This window comes from Macrobrachium rosenbergii, chromosome 23 (genome assembly GCF_040412425.1).
Source record: "Macrobrachium rosenbergii isolate ZJJX-2024 chromosome 23, ASM4041242v1, whole genome shotgun sequence".
In the NCBI taxonomy this organism is placed as follows: domain Eukaryota; kingdom Metazoa; phylum Arthropoda; class Malacostraca; order Decapoda; family Palaemonidae; genus Macrobrachium; species Macrobrachium rosenbergii.
The window spans coordinates 6,749,142-6,770,947 of NC_089763.1; the positions used below are offsets into that span (position 1 = coordinate 6,749,142).

The following is a 21,806-nucleotide window of genomic DNA, read 5'->3' on the forward strand; positions in this document are numbered from 1 at the left end:
GGGCTAAAGGCCATATTTCAACAAGGAACTGCTTGGGTTACTTTCAGTGGAATACATTTACAATTAACCACATCTGTCAAAAGAATCCGGAATGACAGGTAGGGAAAGTAATATTCTGCCTCAATGTCAATAATTCAGCAATTGTTCAAATATTGAAGAATCTATGGGGGGATCCTCTTGAGAGGGACCCTGATGATATGATTGCAGTGAGGATGTCACTGCAAGAAGCACAAGACAAGCAGTTTTTTCCACAGCTAGCAACACCATCTGTAATTAGAAAAATGCAAGCGGTTATGGACAGAAATTATATCAATGTTGGCAAATTGAGGGTTGCACATATGGTGTCAAGATAACTCAATTCTGGTGCGAAATGCTTACTTTAAAACTTCACACTGGGCTAACTGAGCCAGGACTTTGTGAGAAATTGCACTTCAGAAAAGAAGATGAAATTTTGTCTGAGATTTAAGTTACGTGACCTCGAGTTACGATGTTACCTTATAATGTAGCGATGGAGGGCCTTGTCAAAATGCACCAGGGATGGAGGTATGCGTTTAATGGGTCACACTTGGAAGATATTGGAGTTGGTCACAAGGTTGGCCACATGGGTTTTGCTCAATGAGGAGCAAGTAAGGGGATGAGTGTTGGATCTGGTGCCAGGTAGGGTTCTCGGAGTGAAGCTACAGTGCCTGGTGTTTTTATGCCCTCGGAGGATTAAGATCTGGCACTTCTCAGAGGAGCTGGGATCATAGCTTAGTCATGATGTCTGTTTTCTGTGCCAAGCACTTCGAAGTACTGGTGACTTTTGTAACCCATGTTCCCTAGTTTTTATAAGGGACTCAACAATTTTCTGGGTGGTTTTGGCAGACTTCTGTCTTCATTCACCTTTTTACCTTAAAGGAGGCACAGTCAAGGTCTTAGGAAGTCACCAAAGGTCTTAGGTTAAAGGTCTAAGATGAAAAATACTACATTTATTTTATAAAAAGGAGCATGGGTTTGTATAAGTTATTTAGGGCTGAGTTTCTCATGCCTTTCCTCATTTAGTTATCAGTATGAAAAATACTACATTTATTTTATAAATAAGTTTAGAATATAGGGTTTATATTATAAAGTGGTTTCCTATATATACAATATATATATATATATATATATATATATATATATATATATATATATATATATATATATATATATATATATATATATATATATATATATATATATATATATATATATATATATATATATATATATATATATATATATATATATATATATATATATATATATATATTATTGTTATAGACAAACCTCAGTTTATCAGGTTCCATCATCAATTACAAAGAAATGGACTGGAATGACTGACGAGAGGTAACGAGCAAAAAGGGGGAGGAAGAGGACAATACCCAAAAGTGACCTTAGTATTAATTTATTGTAATAAGATATATACATATTTACAAGTGAGTCAGGTTTGGCAAATAATCACATCATTACCAATAGTGGTTTAAAAAAAAAAATCAAGAGTCAGTTCAATAAATTCCAAATATAACAAAATGTAGCTATTCAAGTTACTCAACCTAAAACCAATTACATTAATAACAATGAACAATTGTAAATGTTACTTTACTTTGAGTCAAAATGTTAACCCTAATCAATTGATACTTGAGCTACATCAGAATAAACTTACATGCAGCATAAACAATATCATAAATAGTGAACAGACAGCATAAACAATCAGATTACATCATAAATGATAAGCAAATGGTATATCCATAGCAAACAGGCAGCATAAACAATTATACAATAATATGCAGCATAAACAGTAGTAAACAGACAGCATAAACAATTATACATTAACAAACCAGCAGCAAAAATTAATAATCATGCAGCACCAAAACATAACACCAAAACTGCATAACTCTGGGAAGCATCACACAAATAAAAAAACAAACAATCTCCGTAGAGATGACACGAAAGACCCAGCTGTCGAAAAGGATGAATACAAACAGATGATCTCCATGAAAACATCAAAGCAGCCACCACCTGCAATCTGGAACAAATCCATCACACAGATGATCACTGTAGAATTATCTAGACAACGTGAATTGACTGTTGCTTGAGTAGGTTACAGATATTCCACAGATCTCTAAGGATAATTTGTATAAACAGATCTCCTGGATTGCATGTATTGGAGTGGCAGCAGGACTCTGCTTCAAGTCATGTAAGTTTAAATGCATCTCACTCTGTACTCTTAGAGTTCTAATGATTTTTCTTCAACTTGGTGCCATTATCGTCGAATATGCATTCATATGTCATAAACACATGTCGGCAATTTATCGCATATATAGCACATACAAGTTGAAAAGCAAGTCAACAACTGTAAAAGTGAATAAGGGATCCTTGGCAAATGCTGAATAATCGTATGAAGCACTGGTTAGAGCTAACAATAAGCCACTGACTTGCGTTTACCTTAGCTGTCATGTGTGTGCCATAAGTTGCCGATATGTGTTTGTGACATGTTTTACTGCAGTATGGACGTACCTTCAAATTTCTGATGATCTTTCTTGAGAGTCGTACCAGTTGAGGTGAATTCAAGTCTCCCTCTGGACAGCCATCTGGACAAAAGAAAAAACTCCCAAGACTTGAGGGCTTCAGCCAACACAAAGTTGGGTAAAAAGTGGAATTCATAAACACTTCGGCAATGCTGACCTTGACAAGAAGCGCATCAGTTAGGTAACTCGCATTTTTTTCTTTCCACCAGATAAAGATCTAACGGTTATATTCAACGGGTTCCTACTAGTTCTAGTGAACGGCTCCTACATCTTTTTCGCATCTGCAATTACATACATCATTTCGGTGAGTCTCATCGTTAATTCGTTATCGGTTTCTGTGGAGGTTGGTTGGTGTCGCAGGTTACATAATAAATTACCTAGACAGATTAGTAAACTTTAGTATACTTTGTAGCTCCCTAGCATGGAGTCTTACTTCAGAGCACAGCAGGGACCCTCCAGTCAAGAATATTTTAAAGTTTCTTCACATCCTCCTGTAAAGTTTGTTACGCTTGGAAGTTTAACATACTGCAGTCAAACATTATGTGGCTAGATTTTCTAATTACAGCCTACATACAGTCTAGAGAATCACAAAATATTAAAAGGACTAGTTCTCAACCTGAGTTTTGGTGTTCAAAGACCAATGATATTGAGAAAAGAATTCATGAAATCAATAGGAGTGCTGAAGAAAATATTAATTAAGGTAATGTCAGTAAAACAGAAGTCTTGGCAACTTCTATTTCAGTTTGATGGAACCGTTATTCTGATAAAAGGCACAAAACACGGTTATTTTCCTAGCTGTTTAGAACACAAAGTTCTTTGGTATTAGTTTACCAAAAACCCTGTGAGCATCAGAGCAGATTAAGTGCTTATGTAAACAAATACACACTGTAGTTCTCTAGTCTTAGTCTACGCACAAGACTGTTTCCTTAAAGCTTATTTAGAGAATAAAAATACATTTATCACTGTTGCTTATAACTGAGAGACAATATTATAGACTGGAAAATTCACGAGACAAAATAAAAAAAAAATGGTTAGCTATATATTTAAAGGTCAGAATGAACCTAAACATACGCACATCTTCTAAGCTTAATCTCTAGACAGAGTCTTTTTTTTAATCATGCTCCTTCAGCTGTTTTTGTCCTTAATGGCTCATTTCACAGTGGGTCTTGGCAGATGTTGCCAATCCTTCCTATTTACTAAGTGTCAGGATAAGCCCCCATTCTTTTCTTTGTATATATTTGGTTTTGGGCTTTAATTGTTGAATTGGCAGTTGTTTCGGGAACATCGCTTTCTTTCAAATAACCTTGTCCAGTATCTAATTGTTGGTTAAGTAAACAGAGTTCACTTTTGAGCTCTCTCTGCATATTTTTGTCATTCCATCCTCGCCACGCATCCAACCCTCAAACGTGAGTATTTCGTGGCGGCACAGAGAGTGATTGGTGTTTGGTGATGGTTCTTTTGTGATAAAGTGTGAGATCACTCTTGTTATATCATAAGTGACAAAATGTGTTATCATTGTGTGTTAAATGTTTAGTGTGTTAATGCTTAATGTGTTAAATGTTTGATGTAAAGTTTCTAAAATGTATTGTTTATCTGTGGAACACAAAGCTCCTATTACTTTTAAAGTATTAATTTAAGATATTTGTTCACAGCTTGTTGTTGTTGGTTATTTCTTATTACAAGGGGCAGTTCAGATAGTGGATTCAGCAACCAAGATCCATGCGCAGAGCCAGCCAGTATTCCATTTATGCAGTAACAGAAACCGCAGTCCTTCTTCAAGCTTATCTGACAACCTTTATATTAACTAGCTACTAAGTTACGTATGCTTTAATAATTCATCAGGTGCCAAATTTCCATACATGTTGTCAATAATATCAACTTATTAAATATTTATATATTTTATATAAACATATTGTATATTTCACCTAATATCTTTAATGCAGTGTAATTATGAAACTTCTATATGAACCAGTGGCAAATATAACATTAAAATAATTATCTAATATTGCATAAACATCTTTGAGCCACACCTCAATGAGAGGAATTCCTTGAAACTAAGACTAAGGACAGGTATTGAGTTCAGCTGGGTTTCCCTCCCCCAGCCCCAGGTGGCTATCTAAATATGCCTCTGTACTTCTCAGAAATTATAAAAATGCATGTGACAAATTATTGTGCCCAAAAGATAATTGCACACTGTATATGTGCAAATATACATGAACATTGAACAATGATTGACTGAGTGTTTGATACAATACTGCAAAGTGTCGTCCCAGGTCCCTAGCCTCCTTCATTTCTGCGTCTGACTTTTCAACTTTCCCATTTGCTCTCCTCCTCCCCCTCCCCCTCCCCCTCCCCACTCTCATGTGTCTAATTTCTTGGACACTATGGCAGTCCACGAATGCAACTCAGCATCTATATTATATTTGAAGCAGTAAGCTGGTCCATGAACTGATATTCTATTTCCTTTTGGCTGTGAATGAAATCTAAACATAAGAGTTCCCGAACTTATTTACTATAGAACCTTCTGTACAGAAATATGAAGTGGCCGATGCTATGGAATTTTCCTGCTTGCTTTGTTATGTTTGATACAGTCAAAGCATGCCTGTGCTTTAGAGTCTGAATTTCATACTTCTTGTTTTCTTAAATACTTCACTTTTAATCATACAAGCAGGCTGGCATGTGTTCCTAAATACTTTCTCGACAGTAGAATAACTAATATATTTTGGCACAAGAGGAGTGTTGATAGTTAAGGGACGCCTTTAGTGTTCGCCGATGCGCATTTAAAGAATTCTACAAGTGATTACCTGGTTTTGGATTTAGATAAACTAAACTATATAGACTGAATCGAACGAAGAAAACAGTCCTCAAAATAACTGTTGTTACTTATGGAAACGCAGCAGTGAAAGTTGATGAATTAGAGACTGTTTATTTGAAAGATAACTATGTAAGTGCTTGTTGCTTTGGATTACAGCTCACGAAGTTACTGAAGTTAATATGTTAAAGCTTGTTCTTTTACGCAAGTACTTTCTTATCTCGGTTTTCTCTCCTTCATTAGTATGGCGATGCCTTCTCTCAAGAAGACCTGAAGAAACTTCGAAGCGCGACCTCCAAGCTAATGGCAGCTACTCTCACAGGGATTGGTGTAAACATCTTTGCCATATTCACTTCTCGATTGGAGGAGGCTACTATAACTATAATTCCCGTGCTGTCGAGTTGGGATGTAGCTTTTCATTTATTTGGCTATTAATCCTGGGCACCTTGACTCAACGCTACTACAGTAAAGTAAGTAATATATGACTTTCATCAGATCTCCTCACGATTATTTTGGAATATTTGAGGCTGTTTGGTCACTCAAGAGATTTTGCTAGGGTGCTAATGATCACACTCAAGAAATAAATACTGGATACTTTTCAAACACTTCCCCTCTCCCTTCTTCCATATATCATTCATATTCTTCTCTTTAGTTATGTTTTTTTTTTTTTTTTTTTTTTTGCTCATTACCACTACAGATGTAAAGTAATATCTCATTGGTCTGATCCCTTTTAGTTCGGAATTTAGATAGTCCAGACGGAATAAGAATTTACTGATGTAATTTCAGTGACTCCACAGCAGACAGAATGTTGAAAAATACTTATAGAGTCAGGTGAAATTATGAGATTTATTATAACAGTGCATTCATAAGAGTCACTGGAAATATACTGTAGTATATCAGCACGCAATCCCGGAACAATATGAATTAAAAATAAAAGGGAAAAGCACTTCATGAATCGCATAGTCAGACTGTATATAGAAGAGAAAAGGATACATTCTTTAATTGCAATTTACAGCAGTACCCCTCTGCATGTATGTTAAAGGCATTTTAAGGTAACTGTTCTAATAAAAGCTGTGAACGCTCCATAAACATGGTGTTTTAATATAATGCATTCTAACAAATGATAAAAAAACTACTGAATTCCTTTAAGCAAAAAAAAAAAAGTTTTATTTTAAAACATTTACGGCCTCGCACGTCCTGTGCACATTACAACACGGAGATGGTAAGAATAAAGGAAGTATAAATTTGGAAAACTGTATTGTAGGTTACACCATAAAACTCAGAATACGCAAGCAAAAATCACAGAGGAAATGGTCTTTTGCATAAAATCACATGGCCCTGCTTATGGCGTCACACAGTTGGTAGGGTGCTACAGAGAGAGAGAGAGAGAGAGAGAGAGAGAGAGAGAGAGAGAGAGATTTTAACATGTTTTCAACTATCCAGTAATATTTAATCTCCGGAGGAAGCCAGACAGAAAGACAGGTTGATGACTATGAAATACATTTCTCAGGCTTGCAAATTGTAGAAAATTATCTAAATTTTTTTACTTCAAAATTCTTTTAAATATCTACATGATTCCGTAACACTTGCTATTATTATAAGCCGACCTACTAGTCTATTTATATTTAGTCAAGCCTATTATCTTTCATGTAGAGGACTTTCAGGAAATCTTATGTCTTTTTGTCCATGAGATCAGCTCTTATTTGTCATTTCAGTACCTCATTGTTGTAATGATCTCGCTACCTCGGGATCAACAGGTTCGCAACATAAACAAGCAATTGGGCTGTAATGACTGATGAGAGGTGATAAACAAAGGAGGAAGGAACAAAACAAAAGCAAAAAGTTACCTTAGTATTAGTTTATTATTTACAAAATTTACAAGTGAGTCAGGTCGAGGAGAGAAAAAAACTTAAAATGACCAAATGAATAAACAAAACATGAGGCAGCAACATAAAATTCACATAATTAAGCAATTCAAAAGAATCATAATAATTCACAGGCAGCATAATATCATAAATAACAATAGCAACAATAAATAATAAACAAGCAGCATAAAGTAATAAATCAAGAGCTGTAAAACCAACACTGCAGGACAACTAAACAGAGCCGACACGACAACCGTCTAGTCCTCAGGAACAGTCCTCCAACTCCGGGTGCCCATGACAGAATCGAGACGACAACCATCATGGCAAAAAATTATCTTTGCTGCTCTGCTACTGAGACTTGCTGCTGCCCTGGACCTGACTGACGCTGCCGAACACCTCATGACAGACATCAACTTGCCAAATTGAGAAAAACACAAATAGAGGAGGCAACAAGGGAACAATCTGCCAACGATTGTTCTCGCAATTATCTATTAGTCCTTGTGTAAAATTGTGCTATTTAACCCTAGAACCAATGACAAAGTCAATGACTTGATCACTGATCGTCCACAGTGGAATGCCTTGTTGAAATCTGATGTGGGTCCTGTTGCCTAAGGATACCTGCAACCACAGGCAGCTGCTTACCCAGTGACACCGTTTCGAATACCCCAGCAACATGCAACCACAGCTGCCTGAAGTCTTGCACCGGCTCAGATGAGAACTGGATACTGATCAGGGTAAGTATATACAGAGTGGCGTCAAATGTACACGACTTTCCTCTTCTTTCAAGAATCAGAAATATCAAGAGGTCAAAATTGTAGTTACCATTTGCTCCACAAATGCGTCAGAAATAATCATTTTTTTATTATATTGCTTCTGGATCATATGCAACTATATCAGCAGGTCCCAGGTGATTTAAAATACATTTATAATTGCAAGATTATGTGGTGAAGAGCTCTGATCTTGTCAGTTACGTCTCAGTGAAAGCTGGATCGCACGAGATTTCTTCCTGGTGTTAGATATGAATAGATAGTTGAGTAGATAAATAGATAGGATTAGGTTACATTTCCGAAGAGACATATCTTATTAATACTGGTATTGGCATCTCAGAATAGGACTTTGATGGTTCAGTAGTAGTTCAGCTTAGAAAGCTGTTGTTGAGACGCACTGGGGTTAGTCTTTCATGAGCGCAAGTCTCTGTGTGTGTTTAATGATTGTAAGGCTTAGTGCTTGCTTTGTGTATGGAACGATTGTATCCTTGTTGTGGGTGCTCCTCTCCCGGTGGTGCTTATTTTTTGTGTTTATAGTTTACGTCTGTTGCTTTCGTCGGCAGAACGTTAGTCAAGTTTGGGCAGCCATCCAGTCAAGGTCTAGACAGCATAGCAGCATGGACTTGTTTAGTAGCAGGCAGTTGTTACCTGTTGTCTTCTGCAGTTTTTGATGATGGGAACTTCAGCCAAGTCATCGAAGATGAGTTGGTGGCTCAACCTTAGTCGTCAGTGGAGAGGGGGTATTCCTCTGAGACAGCAGTGTGGCTGTTGCATCGACTCTGTCGTGATCATCTGCGTTTTGTGGAGATATTCCTGTTTGCTGCCCACACGGTGGTTTCGATGATTTCACGGCAGTAGTTTGATGGTCGTCCTCGGTAACCTTTGATGCTGGTCTTGACATCTCATGGTGGATGTTCTGTTTTTTTTTTTTTTTTTTTTTTTGTACTGTACGAAGATTGTGATTATTATTATATTGGTATTATTTGATACTTAAGTTTATGATTACTATTTACTTTATATTTGCTGCTTTATTGACTTTTTAGATATTTGTATATTATATTACTATGGTTAGTTGGTTATACCGTGGATTGACTGATATTATTATTTATGCTGTCTGTATTGCTTGTTTGATTTAGCTTAAATGTTGTTCTCTTTTATATGATGTTTGTTACTTTTTGCTGTTATGGTAATGTTTATAAGTAACTGCAATTTTGCTACATCTCTGGTATTTTTTTTATTGGCTCGTGGATTATATGTTTGATGTGATTTACTTAATTACTTTTGACCAAAGTTGATTCATTTGTAAATATGTACATTACTTAATGTTAATATACTAGTTTTAAGGTTATTTTGCTGGTTTTGTTGTTCCCCTTTCCCCGTTGTTGTCTCGGCTTCTGCCAGTCTTGCCAGTCCATTTGTCTGTAATTGATGATGGAACCTGAAGAACCGAGGTTTGGTTCATAATATGATGCATTACGGGGCGCAATTTTTTAGTGTGTTCATAGGAATTTCTGGGCTTTAGTTCATATTGGGGAATGTTTGGGTGCGCAGTGTATGTAATTGTGGTATCTTGACTGCTTGTGTGTGGTAAAACACGCGAAAACGTGCAAGTGATCCTTTCTCTCTCTCTCTCTCTCTCTTCTCTCTCTCTCTCTCTCTCTCTCTCTCTCTCTCTCTCTCTTTGGTGAGAAGATTCTCGCACCGTCAAGCAGAGGCATACGTAAGTATTATCATTTTTTATTGTTAACTTTAATGTCAGATTGTATTTTTTTTTTGTATTACACTGCAACTCATTTTTGGGCGGTGGCTGTGGTGGCATCATCCCCAGAGTGACATGTCAGTGACGTCTTTAGTTTGGGCAGAGTTTCTCGCATTCTGTGCCATCCTATAGGCAACGCACTTGAATTTTGGGCGTGGCTTATATGTTTGTTTTTTATATATAGCAGTCAGCAGTTCACATCGGCGTTTAGGATTTAATAAAGGGAGTATTTTATTATTGTACTATCTCTGGGACTTTGATTATTAGGAAATAATTTTATTTGACATTTGTTGAGTTACTGAGTAAACATTTCTTATGCAAGTGTGCTTACATTTCTTAGACTTTTTAAAACGTTTTTTTTTTTATTTTTATAATTACACACGTACGTGTTTTATTTTGGGTGAATATGTGTGTGCATGAAAAGGTAGAAGCAGTTGCTGTAAGCTTACTCGGCAATCTTTGCCAAGACGACAGGAGAGGCTGACGCGTCTTCGAAGTTTTGCACTCGACGTTTTTTCTGTGTGCTTCGGCAGACCTTGGATGCGGAGATAGATAGAGGGAGGTATTGCACTGAGGGGGAGGGGAACGATTTTTTTTTTTTTTTTCCTCTCTCTCTCTCTCTCTCTCTCTCTCTCTCTCTCTCTCTCTCTCTCTCATCGGTTTGTTCGAGTCTCGTTTTCGATATGTGAGTGTGGATAGACTCCCATTCTCTTTACTTGGGAGACCGAGTGTTTTTTTTTTTTTGCCCTTGAAGATGCAAAGTTCATCTTGACCTACTTTGCGGTCAGCTGTGCACTCTGTCTGCCCATTATTTTTTCACATGGTATTTTGGATTTAATTGTGAGTTTAATTAATTTTGAATTTAATTGTGGGTTTAATTAACTTTGGATTTAATTGTGGGTTTGATTAGTACTCTCTTTTGAGTTTTGGGGATTAATTGTTAGGGTAAAGGGGATTAACACTCTGGGTTTCTTACTGTATGGGAATTCTTTCAGGGGAAATTATTTTTTCTTGTGTATTCTTCTGTAAGGGGTGTCCTTTCGCAGGACTTGGGAAATTTTACATTTGTGGTCAGGCAAGGATAAACTAGCGGATTTATTTACAAAAAAGAAAGCTGCAATAATGAGGAGAGGAAATAGTGATTAGAGACTTAGGTCAGTCTATGGTTGTGTAGGGCACAGAGATTCAGCCTGCGGTTTGAAGGGCTTTGTTGAAGTTTGGAATAGCCAAATGTCAATGGTTAGGTTGAGTTCTCGGGTCCCACAGCTTTAGCTGTCCCATATGCTGTCCTCAGAAACTTCTTGAGATCGTCCCATGTCTTACAATTTCCAAATTGATGACTCTGACAACTTTGTCGTATGTCCCCATTATCTAAACTAAGGAATCCTTTTGCTTCATTCAAAGCCTCTGCCCCATCCGTAATTTTCTTGGCAACTAGGTAATTCGGTACACCTCAATAAAAATTTCAAGAGTTGCCTGAAGAACCCCATCAACCAACCCTGGGAATGGCTGAACCCCGAGGTAACTGATGTCAACTTGTGAAAGAGGGTTACCTTATCCTATCTACGGCACCCTCCACCATATTGTTGGGATTGATAAAACTCCAAGTCCCAACAACACGACCTGATCTCAACTTCATACACTAACAGAAATTCCAAAAGTAATTCTTCGTGATGTCCAATGGTAAATTCCCAGAGAGAGAAGAAAAAGAAAAAGAGGCGGCAAAAAAAAAACAGGAATCCTAAGAAATGATTATCCAATATCGTAAAAAAATATTTATTCCCAATAACCCAAGAACCGTCAAGCAATTATCAACACAATAACCCAAGTTCCCCAAAAGTAACCAAAATAATAAAAAAAAGAGTATTCTGTAATCCCCTATTAGCTCCTAATCGCTGATGTGAACTGCCAGTTGCGGAAAAAAGTACAAGTCGTGCCTGCTATAACTACCTGTCTACCCCCACCTACATAGAAAATGCACTTAAAGAGAATGGGAAAGAAGTAGGATACTCCCACCCACTAAACTTCATCACAAGTATGTCACTTTGCTCAGCAACTCTGAGTCACTTGCATCGTAATCAGAAAAAAACACTCACACGCCCTTGAACTGCCTCATTCCTTTCTACACTGCTAAACAATAAATCACCATAAAAAAAACTCACATAAAAATATCCCTTCTTCGTCTTCAAAACCCTCTGTGATGCAAAAATACCTGGAAACAATATCCCAACCTGAAAAAAACACTCCGACGCTTCTCACAACACACAAATTCATTCACACCAGCACAGGCCATAACCTACTAACCACGAATCATCTAGCTATCGCAGTCGAAGGAAAAAACACCTAGGCCATCAAATTACTACTAACTGAACATCTCAAAGCTTATGGGAACACTCCCTGTTCCGGCGTAATGTTCATACCAGTCCCTTCAGAAGCTGTTAAGATCAAGCTGCCACCAACTATTATGCCCTATTATGCAAGGTCAGGTAGGGTCAAAACCTCCTTCCACATCTATTTTAAGAACAATGTTGATATGACAAAGATTCCTTGGTAGCAATGGCCAGCTTGCATACTGGGTCGGCACATTCTCTCTCTCTCTCGTCAGCTCCCCTCTCTCTCTCTCTCTCTCTCTCTCTCTCTCTCTCATTATCCAGGTCACTAACTGAACTAAGTAAAAACAGCAAAAACATGACTAAAAAAATTTAATTTATTCAGTAATCTAACATGGCAAGTGGTTTAAAATGAAATAAAAATGAAATGGGAATTACATCTACATCCTAGAATTGGTACCCTCAAAATAACCAAGTAAGATAACATGGTGCTATCAACTTCCACTAAATTAGTCTTTACAACATAAGAGTTAAAATAAGTCAGCATGACCAAAGTCATGAAAAGTCACATTCCTCTCCATCTATTTGACCTCTAATTCAATACATCTAAGGAAACAAAGGGAATACCACAACTTTTAAAAACAGGCACAGAGAAAAATAAATGTGGGATGTTTCCCACGTTTACCAACCCCAAAAGAAATGCACAAAATTAAACATGGTAAAGTCAGAATCAATAAGATCAGAGACTTAGATGATAAAAAAATAAATTGGGGAAAAGATATTCAGCATGGTAATCTGCTGCAAAGAATCAGTACATGTTAAACAAAGTTAATTAAACCCATTCAGTTCTTCTTGAAAATAAAGTTTTAGCTTGCCTCACAGGCAGTACTCATAGTACTCCAACCAAGAGGATCTTTTCACAAAGAAATCAAGACCCCAATGTCTAGCCTGTTTTCAAAATGGAACATTCACACTTCTTATGACATGCCCATGAGAGCGCCCTCTCGCACGAATGATCACCGGAACTCGATAACTTCCCTCGGCATAGCCAGCACATCACCCAGGGTACGCTGCCCCCTTGTCTCCGTGAGAAGCCATACTGATGCTAGCCTTCATCTGCACTGACTCACTGAATACATAGTCACTGTTTCCATTTACCTTTGCCCAGAATGTCTCCAAGAAAACTGCTTAACCTATAAAAAAACAACAATATAATATATCAATATCCTTAAGTGTTTCATATATATATACATATATTAAAGATTTACGAAATTTTACTGTATTAAATTCTAAAATTCATAAATCCAAATAAGAGTACTAAAATGCATATTAAAAATATAAAGGATTCATCACAATGACGTCACATTCACAGAAAACGGGTCACAGAAAATGCTAAGAAATAATATTTAAAAATCATATATACAAAAAGGATTAGTCATCAGCGAAAATGAACCGACCTGCTGGTACAAAGTACAGAACAGTATAGGAAACAATAACGAAGGAAGGTGAAAGGAAAAAATAAATCATCTAGACAAAAACAACTGAGTAGAGAAAAAAAGTATTTAATTCGGGAAAAAGCAGATTAATTTTTACTGTTTCCAGTAAAAGTAAGTCAGTTTTATTACTTCCTCGGCCAGTAACGATAAGTTTTTTTTTTCATTCTAATTTCAGTTTTACATATTTTGGCAAGATTACATACAATAGATGGTTCAGGGTTGGACATCCTGGTCTCTGTATAGTCCGTGGGCTCAGCAGGCTCACTGTGCACCCCTAAAATTGACAAAAGGGTATGTAAGTTGTAGAATTTGATCTATATTTAATTTTTTTATGTTACCAGTGAAAATATGGGGACTCAGCACCACTCCTGCATTGTTGGAGTTGGGTATAGTGCCAAATTTCACCATTGCCCTTTTTGGGTAGGGGAAACACAAATTGACATAACTATGGACTGAACAATCACAGGGAGGTCAATGCCTACCAAAATGTTTTTCTTGGGCCAGTCTATAGGGTAGTATGGTTTGATATGCAAATGTATTTATAATGGGTCAACAGAGGTCAAAAATTCACAGATTTTATGGAATGCCTAAAACCTGACATTCCAGTGTGTATGTATAATTGAACTGAAATATTGTTCAGCTAGCAGCCTGCAGTCTGCTTCAAAGATATCCTTTTGCACATTCAATCCACTTATGTTCAATTATTTTCCAAACTAAGGACTATGTGGCATATGGAAAAAGGTCATGTTTCAAAAATGCAAATAAAATTGGCAGTTCTGGAGTGGTAACAATATAAATGATTATAAGCAACATATGACACAACAGATCACTAACTGCCCTGAAGTTGATGCATTATTAGTCTATTTCTAACAGTCTATTTCTAAAAGTCAACGTTTCATCATTGATCACTCAGTAAACTCACCAATCGGACATGTCTGGAAGGAAACATCAGGATGAAAAGTTTAGTGAATATTGATCTCTGATTAATTTTTTTTCTTCAAGACTTTCTGTTTCAGCAGTACTGGAAAAAATGAATGGTGGCACCATTTGCTACTCAAGTAGACTACACACAAACAATAGCAATGCATCAACATAAATGACTCTGAAAGTAGCATCTTTTTCTCATTTTTTGTAAATAATAGTTGGCAGACAACTTCATAAAACAATGTATAAATGTTGAGTGCAAAGCGACTTTTTTTATTATGCCATTGAATGAACTGAAGATGTGGTAAACATTTCACGGTGCATTTTCAGGATGCTTAGTAGCACAACTGGTCAGTGTGTCAGAGGATGGGTCTGTTTCATTTTTAAACAGTTGTTCAGCCTACCAACCTGATTACAATAGACTATTATCCAGTGATAAATCATCTGATCACAGAGAATAGTACCGTCCAGAAGTGCCTTATGATGTAAAAAAAAAAAAAAAAAAAAAGTGCACAGATGTAGCTGTCCAGAGATACACAATCACAACTTTCAATTTGAGGGTATGCATGGCGGTGTACTCTATACTATGGAAAAACCCAAACACCTATAAGGACCACATAGTTATGGTAGGTTTACTTCATACAGTATGTGCCTACTTTGAAATGGTTGGCAAAATTTACAGTTAGGCTATGTGCTATCATAAAACAGTGGCTAGGGGTCTTAAAAGGATGCTGTTCAGAAAGTTTCAAAGCTTAAAGGTGGAGACAGACAGTCATTACTGAACCTGCCAGATGAACTGATGTCAAAAGTGGCCAACCTACTTGCTGCCAGAAATAAGAAAAAAACAAGTCTGAGTAAATTGAATTCTGCCTTCAGGTCAGGAATGGCACTCTTTGAAGACCACTGCACTCAAGGCTGGCTTACACAGATCACATTTGGCTTGAAGCATTCCCTTCAGTGAAAACAAGGGACTTCTTTCTGTGTGGAGTGCGCCTGAGCATGATGCAGATTCATTCTTCAGTTTTGATGGCCAAAATTATGCTTAGTACCTGACCTTCTTCTCCATGCATTTGGCTGATATCAAGAAGTCACATCCACGAGCAACAGAATTGCTACAACGTGGTGCCATTAGCATTGCCTGGTCCTATATTCGAGGGAAATCATTGCCCAATCAACCAGACCATCGAAGAAACCTTCATGAAGCATGCAAAGTCATATGCTGGAGCAGGTGGAAGAGGTGCTGGTGCATTTGGTCTACTAGGTAACTACAAAGCTGACAGGTGCTGAGCAAAAATTACACATGAGAGATCCTGGTATCTGGATGTGTTGCTTTAGATGTTAAATATGGAAGGCATATCAAGCAGGGACAACAGGTATCATAATTCCTGACAATCCCAGGTTCGAAAGCATGAAAATACCACAGTGAAAACGGTAAGTGCAATGGAGAGTTTCCTTAACTCATTTGATGTTGAAGAATATGAGCTGATCTGCATCCTGTCTGATACTCCTGTACCACCTGTTATTTCGAGGGACATTGAAGCAGCACACACAGGAGAGAGGAAAACAAGCTAAAGATGAGTTCATAAATGACAGACTAAAGCAGAATAAGAATTTCTTTGCTTCATTGACTAAACAGAAGCTGAAAATATTAGCAAACATTAGCAAGAAGGAACATGTCAAGATCACTAACAACAAAAATACTGAGTACAAACAACAGGGGAATGTAGCATTCAAGTCACAGACACAACCAGAGAAACTGGACTTGCAAGAATTATTGTCACCAGCCAATGGGACACCAGATGGGAACCTTCTGAAGACAGGCAAAAGCAAGGGGTATCACAGTCTAGTAAAGGATACAGAAGATGTCCCTGTTCCTTCTGACCTGGACACAATGAATATCGAAGACAGAGTGCCATCTTCCACTCGTTGAAGGATATGCCAAGAACATTTAAACAAATCTGTCAAAATGTCTTGTCAGTTACCACAACTTGAAAATTGAGAGTGTATTCAGCATGGATAGGTAAATGCAGAAATCCATCAAGTCCATGGAGAGATCACTGCGTGGCTGTGGAGAAAATCAGATAGTTCAGGGAGAGAATATCGGATGACCAGAAAAATGGAAAGAATCCCTAATTATTGATAGCAACAAGAAACAACTGGTAGAGTTGCTCCTCAAGGTCTGGTATAGTGAAGGCAGCATGGTAAAGATACAAAACAAGAAGGTAATCGCAGTTTGTGAGGGGAAGGCCTATGAACTGAGAACAAATGGTAAATAATTACAACATCTGAAATTCCATCTCTCAAGCCAAGTCAGGAGGAAACAGACGCATAAGCAATTGTATGCTGAAGATCAGGGATATTTTGTGCATGCCCAAAGTCCAGGCACTGATATCTTTTTCATCTTACTATACTATGCATCAAACTTGAAGGTACATCTGCTTTTTGATACAGGCACTGGTAATAAGAGATACTTGATTGATGTCAGTAACCTGTCAAAAGAATTCCCTTCTAACTGTTGTCCTAGACTGCTTGGCCTACACGCCTAAACTAGATTTGACATGATCAGCTCATTCAAAGATACTTCAGAAAAAAAAAAAAACTAGGTATCAGGAAGTATACAAATGCCTTGGCGAGTCCTGGGAGATTACTGATGACCTCTTCCTTGGACCTGAGGAATCCACATGTACAATGTACTGTGGTAATACAAGAACACAACAGGTTCACTGCCATAGGTACAAAATGTTTGGTTCAAAATGTAATGGCCCAAGAAATTCATTGGACTCAAAGAAAATATTGATCTTTCAGCATTTCCTCAACCAAGAGACTATCTTTAGGATCACACCAGGAGAGTGAATTATTAAGCTGTAATATGGAAGAGGGCACACTCTTCAAAGCCTGAAATCCCCCATCCAACTAGGGATCATGGATGGATGATGAACAATGGAAGACTAGAACCCCAGCCGATGGTTTAAAGGAACTCCATTGCCCTCAAGTCTGACTGACAAAAGGTCATAGATGAGGAGGGTGATATGTCAGAAGAAAGTGAAAGTAACAGTGATTATGACAATGACAGTGACCACAGCGACAGTGACAACAATGACACTGAATAAACACCTGATTGAAAATGTGCACATTTGGGGCCATTGGTATTTCATACAACAACTGCCAGGGTGTGATAAAAGGTGCCCATGTCATCCCTTTTAATATGGTGTATTATCTTTCCTATAATTTGGAATTAGATAAATTAGGTGTCCTTCCCGGTACAAGGTATTTGATCTTTGTTGGCCTTTGCATGGATCCAATTTCCATATTATGAAGTGAATCATATAAATGATTATTATAAATAAACTAAAAAAGTATCAACTTCATGGCAGATGTTGATTTGCTGTGGCATACATTACCCGCAATCATTTATACTGTAACTGCTGCAGGACTGCCAGTTTTCCTTGCATTTTTGAAACAACCTTTTTCTATTTGTCACATAGTTCTTAGTTTGGAAAATAATTGAACATACGTGGGTTAAATGTACAAAGGGAATTCTCTGAAGCATATTGTAGGCTGCTAGCTGAATAATATTCTAGTTCAATGGTACAATGGCTATATACACACACCAGAATGTCAGGTTATAGGCATTCCCCAAAAGTTTTGACCTATTGACCTCTGTTGACCCCATTATTGATAAATTTGCATATCAGACCATACTACCCTATAGAGTGGCTCAAGGAAAACATTTTGATAGAACATTCACTTTTATGTGACCATTCACTCCATAGTTATGTCATTTGTGTTTCCCCTACCCCAAAAATGGCAGCGGCAAAATTTGGTGCTACACTCAACTTCACCATCCCACAATTGGTGCTGGAACCCTATATTTTCAGTGGAAACATGAAAGAAAATGAAAATTAGATCAAATACTACAATCTTACATGCACTTTTTAAAGTTTAGGGGAGGTTAATCTACTCTGCCCAGGACTGGTATGGTAGCTGAACCTCCTATGGAGTCGATTCCTACTTTGAGCAAACATCTAGTGGCTCCTACAGAAATCCGTAATTATATCCAGGTCACCAATATTTATAAATCAAACTAGACGTCCTACAAGGGCCTAGTTGGTCCTTATACCATAAGAAAGACCATCAAACTGTTTACTCAGGACTTTGGTGAACTTCCTTTCTAAAGGGATTGTCTGTGGTGTAAGGCAGATAAGCATAAAATTTCATTTTGGGAACGGTAGAGACCTTAACGACCTGTGAGAATTGTTTATAAAGTAATTTATCTAGGAGCTTGTAGGCTACGTTTTGGGAAATCAATTTTTATTAGGGTAGTCTAGGAGAAGGAGGATCTCATGAGACAAGTTACAGCTCGAGGTAAGAGAAAGCGCCCTGCGAAAAAGTTTATAAAAGGAATTAAATTTAAAATTGTAAAACCAAAAGCTAGAAAAGTTTAAATCCAGCCCAGAGAAAGTCTTTTTCTAATAACAAAGGTGCAAAAACCATCACTATCTCGCTTAACCAAAACATTAAAAAAGATAGTCGAACATTCTGGTCGCGCTCAAGAGCAAATTTAATATTAGGGTGGCATAAATTTATATATTCTAAAAATAACTCGTAGCTATAGGAGGCAATTTCATAACTTTACCTTTGTAGATTAAACAAACTGATGTATGTGCTTGATCATAATGTGTTTTTGTTTTCATGTGTGTGTATGTGTGCATAACGAATAAAGATAATTACTTTGGCGGTGATATCCTTTATGAAGAGAATAGAGAGGCCCTGATCATGTAAATCTGAAGCAGTCTGAGGCCAGTTTAACCACTCTGCTCTTCTATGCAGGGACACATGAGCATTGCACACAGGAAAGAGTATAACCTCAAGCTAAAATAGACTTCCATAGATAAGGTGCAAAATCCATAAAGAATATTAATTCTAATTTTTTTTATATTCTCTGTGTTTGTGCGTGTGTGTTTATCATATTACCATGATTAAACTAACCAGAAGAAGAATCCGCTATCATTGAAAATACTGAATTATATGTATTAAGTCTGAGGCGTTGGGGCGCTTACAAAGAAATAATCAAAGAGAGAAAGGAAGGGTTTCAGTATTCCTTTCATTAATGGTGAATTGCTGACAGACATCGGAAAAGCTATTAAAAAAAAGACACGTAAACGTCATAGAATGGAATCCCTAGGCCAACATTGAAACGCATCCTGGAATATTACTGTGAACCTGGAATGTTGCCGTAGAACAAAAAGTCTCCTCGCGAATGCTGTCAGCTCCTGTGACGTCTTTCACTCCCTGAATCATTTCCACGCCTGTTAGGATTTTACGTCAACTTTTGAGGGTTAGAGCTTCAATAATTTAGGACTTCATTTATTTGCAAATAACTGGTTCTATGATTCATTCGATCTATCTATTGAGAAACCTTTCTTTCAAAGATACGACCACACAGGTCTCTTCATTGCGTCTGAATCCCCACCCTTATACAAAAAAAAAAAAAAAAAAAAGGAACTTCCCATTACCACTCCACTTCTCCCAAAAACAAATGTACCATTGCCTTTCAATTTCTCTCTCTTTGGGTTTAGATACTTTGTCTATGACTGTCGGTGTTTTTTTTGTTTTTTTTGTTTTTTTTGTTTTTAGTCTTCGGATTTTCCATAAACTCTTTATTGTGACCCAGAACTGTTGCGGTGAGGTACCCTAAGGATTACAAAAGGTTCGCAAATCTTTTGCGGGTGTGCATTTGTTTCCCTCTTTTATATTCATATTGAAGTCGACGAAACAGAGTATGACCGTTCTCTCTCTCTCTCTCTCTCTCTCTCTCTCTCTCTCTCTCTCTCTCTCTCTCTCTCTCTGGGATATTTAACGATACGGAGCCTCTTTAAAGAAATCTCTCCTTCTCTTTTTAAGGGCCCAGTTCCTCTTTCTAGAAGTCTTCTTACCTCCCCTCCCCGTCATCTCTCTCTCTCCCTGGCCACCGGTGATTTAGGACAGAGAGAGAGAGAGAGAGAGAGAGAGAGAGAGAGAGAGAGAGAGAGAGAGAGAGAGAGAGAGAGAGAGATGTCTTTAAGAGTACTTGGTCTATAATGTCCTGAATCCGATGGCATATCGGCAATGAACTGACCCCCAAATGACTTCCCATTTAAGGATTGCATACTGGAAAAGATAAACTGTTGCCTTGAGGTGGTCTGATCGGGTGGAGAGAATGAAAGACGATAAATAGGTTAAACTTGTACGATTGCGATCTAAAGTATTGCATCAGTTCCTTTAATGTTTTAGACAATAGGCATATGGAAGTATTCAGCAAGCAGTATCTGGCAACTATTCGTCTGGGCGTGCAGGTGCATGATCTGCTGTGGCGGAGGTTTTCAACCTGGGGGTCGCGACTCCCTGAGGGGTCGCCAGCCTTTTTCTGGGGTCGCGAGATCGTTCTTGAGCGAGGATATGTTTTAGCTTTTTTTTTTTTTTTTTTTTCACAGGTGTTACACGAAGCAACACCTGATCATCAGGTCAAAGCAGTCTATAATTTAACTTATTTAACAGAAATAGTTTTAACAGTATTGTGAGAGAGGTGCGAAATAATGAGCAGGAAGACAAGTACTGCTGGTTTATTGATATTGTTGTTGTTTCAGATTTAGCTGGCCTTGTGCCAGCACGGGCTCTTGCTCCTAGAGCAGCCCGTAATGGTTTATTGATGAAGCGACCCGCTTATAAAGCGACGTGCGGACGTCTGCATACAACGCAGAGACCACGGGTACAAAGATTTACTGGTAACCTGAGGTCAAACTATTTCCTACAAAAAACAGAACAGGTACCTACAGAAAACATAACGATTAACAGTGTCTGGTCTGATATAGAAATACTCTGTTACATATACATAATGCATGGTCAATTGAACAGACAATAAAATATACAATTCATAATAATGATAATAATATTTTGTTCGTCCGACCCTAGGTCGAATGTAAAGGCACCGCAGAAAATGGGATGTTCATTACAGAGAACACGTTGAGCGGGGACTTAACAGTATCTTTACAACCCAAGTAGCAAATTGATTACAATGCAGTGCTATTTTTGTACTAGGACATTACATATGATTAGGGTTACCATAGGTCTCGGTTTTGGCAGGGACTCGTCCCGGATTTGAGGCCTTGTCCTGGGCATCCCAGTCAGTCAAAAAAGTCCCAGAATGTTCAGGACAAACAGTCAGTCACCAGCAATGTTCCAATCTTCAGGGGGAACGTGTGTATACAGCCAATGAACAGCGAAAAATCGTGTTTGCAGATAGACTTTGGACCCGTCAGAGCAAA

The 21,806-nt window shown here is 37.7% G+C and overlaps 1 protein-coding gene across 1 annotated transcript in view; it reads left to right on the top strand.

The window, feature by feature from the left end:
* Positions 1–508: 508 nt before the first annotated feature.
* LOC136850986 (uncharacterized) overlaps positions 509–21,806 on the top strand; it is a 270,761-nt gene continuing 249,463 nt past the window's right edge. The window contains exons 1-3 of the mRNA XM_067124960.1: positions 509–592; positions 2,167–2,218; positions 2,759–2,853. Of these exons, the coding sequence (XP_066981061.1) occupies positions 509–592; positions 2,167–2,218; positions 2,759–2,853 (231 nt within the window). The remainder of the gene's footprint in view (positions 593–2,166; positions 2,219–2,758; positions 2,854–21,806) is intronic.